The sequence below is a fragment of the Morus notabilis genome, unplaced genomic scaffold (genome assembly GCF_000414095.1).
Source record: "Morus notabilis unplaced genomic scaffold, ASM41409v2 Scaffold1176, whole genome shotgun sequence".
Classification (NCBI taxonomy): Eukaryota; Viridiplantae; Streptophyta; class Magnoliopsida; order Rosales; family Moraceae; genus Morus; species Morus notabilis.
Window position 1 is genome coordinate 4203 of NW_010366656.1, and position 6340 is coordinate 10542.

Genomic DNA, 6340 nt, shown 5'->3' on the forward strand with positions numbered 1-6340 from the left:
AACAAACCCAACTTCAAACACGACCTACAATTTTTTTTATTTTTTATTTTTTCTTTGAATTGAAAATAAAACAAAAGGTAATGCTTAATGCGTAATACTAATTTATTTACAAGTTGAGATCTAAATTATTCAAGAGGAACACGTGAAATTATATTGTGTGGTTAAATAACACTCACATAAGATATCATAGTTGCTAGAATAAAATAGTTCTTACTGTGACGTTTGGTTCATAGATTAGAATCATGTAATTAGAACTATTTTCGATTTACTTGTATTTTTTGTGAGAGAAAACACTATAGCGAACCATAAACTATGATTCAAATCATGGTTTAAATCCTCCAACCAAACATCCCCACCTGACTCTTGAGCGAGAGTGTGAAGATGTTATGTACTTCTTTTTCTTATTACGGGAAATCTTAATAAATATTCTTTAAAAGTGCAAGTCTTAATTTTTACTTTTTATTTTTTATTAAGACCCTTTAAGTTCAATAATTTTCACTATTGTTATTAATATTTGCTTGAAAGGCCTCTGTTTATTTATTAGTTATTACAATGAAATTATAATAATGGAATAATTTTTTGTCTCACACTTAACAAATAACAATATATTTTATGATCAGTTCTGGTTTAATTATTTTGTACAACTCATTATGGTATGTAAAATATTGATCTATTTAAGAGAATCTAAAAATCTGTTAAGTACAACATTTGACGAAAAATTAAGGCTTGTTTTTTTTAGTGAAAAACTCAAAAAAAAGACAACTCAAATTATAATTTTATTCGAGTTCATCTTCTTTTAAGTTTAAACTCGAGTTTAAACTCGAGTTTAGAATTAAAACTCGAGTTCAAGTTTTTCTTTCAACTCGAGTTCAGAAACTCAAACTCAAATAAATGAATAGTATTTTTTCTATTCTTAAAAATGCTATAACTTTTTCATTTTAATTCTGATTAAGATGATTTTTTTTCTATGCGTTGACAACGAAAAGACGAATAAAACCCACCCATATACCCTATTAAAATTTTTGATCAGCATTGAGTTTTTATTAAAATACTATTTAAATACAAATTTAAGTATACAACCAAACACAAACTCAAGTTACAAGTTCAACTCAAGTTATAACTCAAATTCAACTTAAGAATTATACTCAAGTTAAACTCTAAAAGAACAATCCTTAAAATTAAAGAGAAATATAAAGGGCTCCAAAATGGATTGGTAAAACAATAGTAAACAGAATTTGTAAATTTTCCAGTGTGAAAGATCATAGATCCAACCCTTCAACTGAAAATAGAAATTGAACTTTCAAGTATAAAAGATCACGTTTAAGATTTATTGCGAAATTAACTCGTCTTATATAATCATATTACAAAATTTATTTTATATAACAATTATTTTGTTAATGTGTAACAATAATGATATTTCTTTTGACAATAAAAAAGCAATTAATTTTAATCACCTATCATATAATACTTTGTCACTTGAAATAAATATTATGTCATTCATATTCTTACTTTTACACGTTAACCGTGCAAAGTTAATCTTTCAAATCTTGTCGTGAATTAAATATTATGTCATTCATATCGCGTCTTCTTATTTTTACATGTTAACCGTGCAAAGTTGATCTTTCAAATCTTGTCGTGAATTTGTAAAATTGTTGAAAGATGATGACGGTAACTCCATAGAAAAAAAAAAAAAAGGTTTGACAAATCACTACCAAGTCACTTTTTTTCCCCCCTTTGTTAAGTCACTTGGTTATTTGTTTACCAATCAGAAAGACAAGATAAGTTTTTGCTAAGCTGTTATATACCCACCTTAATTGAACGAATGATCGTATGAGTTGAATCAATTTGATCAATTGATGATCTATGATCATAATTTAGACTACAAAATAATACCCATTTATTTACTAGCACAAAAAAGGATAGATAATGAACAAGGCTAAAACCTTACGCTACCTAGCGTCATATACTTACAGAAAACAAATGAGCAATATCCAAAGTCTTGTTCTACATCATATACCCACCTTACTCAAGACCAAAAATATAATGTACCAAAAACCTACATGACTAACTAAAGCATCATCTTCATCGTTCTCTAAATTATATTCTAAGTTATATTAGTATACAACAATCACCAGCCTCAAAAACACCAAAAATGTTGAGAGGAATATCAACCTATATTACTACATAGCAGGAGTGAGATGCCCCATTTGTGTTGTGAGATTATCTACATTATTCATGTTCCACCAATCTTTTCTGTGAAGTCCCGTTTTTCCATCACTACTCACTTTGTCCTCATTGTTCATGTCAGATGAGCCAGGGGTTTCTGTCAAGCATTGTTCCCAAAAGAGATCATTCACCTTAGCAGGTACCACCACTTTTAATCCGACATCCTGTTCCTTAGAGGCCTTGGCTTCAGGAGCGCCGGTAGGGCTCGAGTTCATGTCGATCACCGAAGATTTTGGTGCGACATCATTGTGAAGACAAGCGAAGAATATGGCATCAGGGCAAGGCACATCTGGAGGTGAATGGACATCAAATGTGTGTGGTGAAGATAAATGTGACATGGGTGAAGAAGATCTACATTTCATCTCGGCATCTTCTATTTCAGTAATAACAATAGGAGAGGCCTGCGAGAACGCACCCATGTCGATAAATTCGTCTCCAATTCCGTACAGAAAACTTTCCCAGAATTCTACTGAACCTTCCAGCTTCTCAATGTGGTCCATTTTCAATATGTTTGAAGATAGTTTTTCAATGCTTGTCCTTTTCAATTTTAAGTCCCAGCTTTCCTCCAAATTGGACTCATCACAAAAGTGGCTGGAGCTCAACAACCTTCTCTTCTTGTTGTGCATTTCTGACTCTTGCAAAAGTATAGAAGCAAGCCCCGGTTTCTGCACCAGTTCAGCCAAGTAGACAGTCAACTGCTTCTGACGATGTTCGATGTTCTGGAACCGCTCATGTAGCAACTGTATTTGAAGATCGAACTCCTGCCTCTCTCTTTCATGTCTTTGCAGTTCCGAGTGAAGTGAGTTCTTGTCGTGTTTCAGCGCCTTGATTTCCTTCTCGTATTCGTGCCGTTCTGTATCAGTTAAAGGGACTGCAGACTGTCCTTGATTGTTTGAGGAATGGCTGTGAACCGGTTTACGCCGGTGGATATTCCTCAAAAGATGTCTCTGTCCTCTTATAAACTCTTCATTTGCAAACTCCCACTGGTCAGGATCAATCTTCCTAAACCCCTGCTCATATGCAATACACAATCAAACATAGAACAAATAAATATAGTACAAACACTATTCACTAATTAGACTATACCAACTATAAATGATCTTGAGTAAACAAATAGTAACTGTTTTTGGATCAAAAATTATGTCTAATGTTGCTCAAAGTCAAAGAGGTTTATTAACCATATGAGAAAAGATACTTCCACATATTTTGAATGCTTTATCATAATATCTTCCGAAAAAACTATATAAGATTATCCTTATTAGGTTCTCAATAACAGAATTCAGCCATTTCTTCTTTGGCAAAAGGGCAGACCATTTTTGAAAAAAATGACTTATCCAGTTGCAAAAGTCCAAAATTCCCCGCCTAATCTCAAAAGATTGTTCAAAGATCAGATTCCTTTTTCATATAATTGACTTTTTAGATTATCAATCCATGATTTAAACACTGGACCACCTGCACTCTGATACCATGTCAAATGACCAATCCACTCCAAAAGCTTGAACTGTTTGAAGGTGGGCGCCAACAGTACATTACATTCTAACAAGCTTCAAAATCAAGATACTCATTCTCGATTTACAAAGCATAAGTCAAGTGAGAGTCTATCTATAAGTAACTAACCTAATTCGTTCAAATAACTTTTCATCAACCAAGAACCAAATCTTTAAAGCGACTTCTCAAGATCTAACTAAGCCATTCATGAAGAACAAACTGTAATTTTATTTATTTATTCTTTTTGTTACAGTTTTGCTTAACTTTCGTAGGAAACTAAAAAAAAAATGTCTAGCTCAAGCTGGACAAGTCACACAATCAAACTTCCAAGTAAGAAGAAAAATGTGATAATATAATGCATACATAGATATTAGCATACATAGATGTTGATATAAGAAGGGAAAAAAAAAAGAATTAATTTCATCCCAAGTTAGGCAAACTTTACAACAAATAAATTATCAGTTTTATAATTCATTTTGAACTCTTCAACTCCAAAAAAAATCAATCTGATTAATTTCCCAAATCAAACAAAAAGCCACAAAACACTTACATATGTATTAAGCTGCCTAACAAAGCTGGAGAAATTGTTGTGCTTGAAATACATGGGAAGCAAATCTTTGGCAAATTCTGTTGGATTCCACACCACAAAACTGCAGCCATTTGGACTCCAAGACACAATGGGATCAGTCATTTGGTCATCCACCAGTTCATATGTCTTTAAAAGAAATGGCGCTGGTGCACTAGAAGAACTACTTCCTTGTGACCCTTCCATAACAAAACACTCAAAAAAAAAAAAACCAAAATAATGTGCAAGAAACTTGATTCTCTGAACTCCAAATCCAAAACCCAGAACTTGAATTTTTGAAAGAATCTAAGATTGACAAAAGCTGACTGATCTCTGATGTTGTTTCTTCAAAGACCAAAATCCCAAGTGTTTGGATATGAAATATGGTGAGAATCAATTCAGAAGTTGAGAGAGAGGAGAAATTGAGATTTCTAGAATGAAGAAGGGATTTGTCTCGTGAAAAGCTCTGACTTTTCAGAAGAGAGCAAAAAATGATATTAAAAAGAAAATATGGTCACGACTTGGAGAGGAAGAAAGAGCAAAAAACAGGGGAAAGAAGATTGGAATGGTCTCCAAGTTTGAAATTCCAAGCAGTGGCTTTGACAAAAAATAAAAGTTAATGGGGTTTGGTTTTTTCAATGGAAAATTTTATATAATTAGTGGGTTTCTTTCTTCTATTTTATTTTATTTTATTTGATTTGTGGGTATAGGCTCTAAATAAACAAACGCGGTCTTGGAATTATTCTGGTGTAAGTAAATAATTACTTGAAAGGAAAAGAGGTAGAGAAAAAGAGAGGAGATTGAAAGAGAAATAATTTTTGTCCCAAAGAACACCAGCGTTGACTTGACTGCGGCATTTTTGGCTTCTTCGATCCACGTTCAACGAATAAACATGCACACCCACTATGGTCAAATATGGTATAGTTTGCTGTTCACCTCCCATTAGGGACGTGGCCACATTTGACGTCATAATTCTCTCTCTCTCTCTTTATCTTTTCAGAAATTATATTAGATATATACTAAAAAAATGACAGATTCACTGTTCATCTTACAATGCAATGAACAGTATTTTTTCTTTTTCTCTTATTTTTTTTCTTCAGATGAATTTTTTATTTCCGTTATGTCCTTTTGAATGTAAAGTTATTATATTGCCCTTTAGTTTAGTTTCTTTTGTTTTGGTTTGTTTTGACCGTTTCGATCATTTACACTTAGATTGAGGGGGCGTTTGGTAGAGGGATTCGTCCCCTGATTTGAATCATGATTCGTGATTTGCTACAGTATTTTCTCTCACAAAAAATACACGTAAATCAAAAATAGTTCGAATCACATGGTTTGAATCCTCCAACCAAACGAACCCTGAGTGTTTTTTTCTTTTTGTTTCCTGCCTTCTACAACCTTCTATAGCCTTCTACATCTTTATTTTTTTTTCTTCGTTTCTAGAGCAACTTTTCTTCCTTCTGTTTGTTGCACCCTTTGTTACTTTTTCCTTTGATTGTTTAATTTCCGCCGTTGTCTACTCTTTCTTCTGTCTGTGTGGGTTTTGTTGCTTTCTTTTTCTCCATACTAATATGGTATTTCGTTTCTTACTTTGTTTGTTTTCGATTTGTTTTGCAAAATTATTTTCTTCTACCGTTTCTTCTCTTCGTCTTGATGTTTTTCGGTTTTGGGTTATGATGTTCTGTTCTCCTTACGTTCTCTTCCATTCTGGATGTTTTGTTTATTCTCGCACTAATATGATGTTTTGATTTTTACTTTAATTTTTTCCTTTCGATTTCTTTCTTCTTTGATGATTTAGGGTTTCGATATTTAGAGTTAATCTCCTTTATTATATGTATTTATTTATTAAAATCTTCTTTATACTAATTTTCTTTGGTTAATTTTTGTAAATGTTGATTGTAATTTAGAGTTTTTTTATCTGATTTTTCTTTGCATTTTTTTCTTGTAGGGGCATTTCGAAAACGTTTTGTCTTTCAATTTTTTAAATACATTCAGCATGGAAATCTGCAGAGCTCATATTCAGCATAGAAATGTGCTGATTTCATAGGTTTTTTTTTATCATAA

General features: G+C 32.3%; 1 protein-coding gene across 1 annotated transcript; it reads right to left on the bottom strand.

Moving 5' to 3' along the window:
* Window positions 1-1937: 1937 nt before the first annotated feature.
* LOC21384999 (heat stress transcription factor A-4c) lies at window positions 1938-4907 on the bottom strand. The gene is made up of 2 exons (XM_010110895.2): window positions 4265-4907; window positions 1938-3236 (listed from the first exon to the last, which is right to left on the bottom strand). The coding sequence occupies exons 1-2, from the start codon at window positions 4484-4486 to the stop codon at window positions 2181-2183; spliced, it is 1278 nt and encodes a 425-aa protein (XP_010109197.1). The 5' UTR covers window positions 4487-4907; the 3' UTR covers window positions 1938-2180.
* Window positions 4908-6340: the final 1433 nt, after the last annotated feature.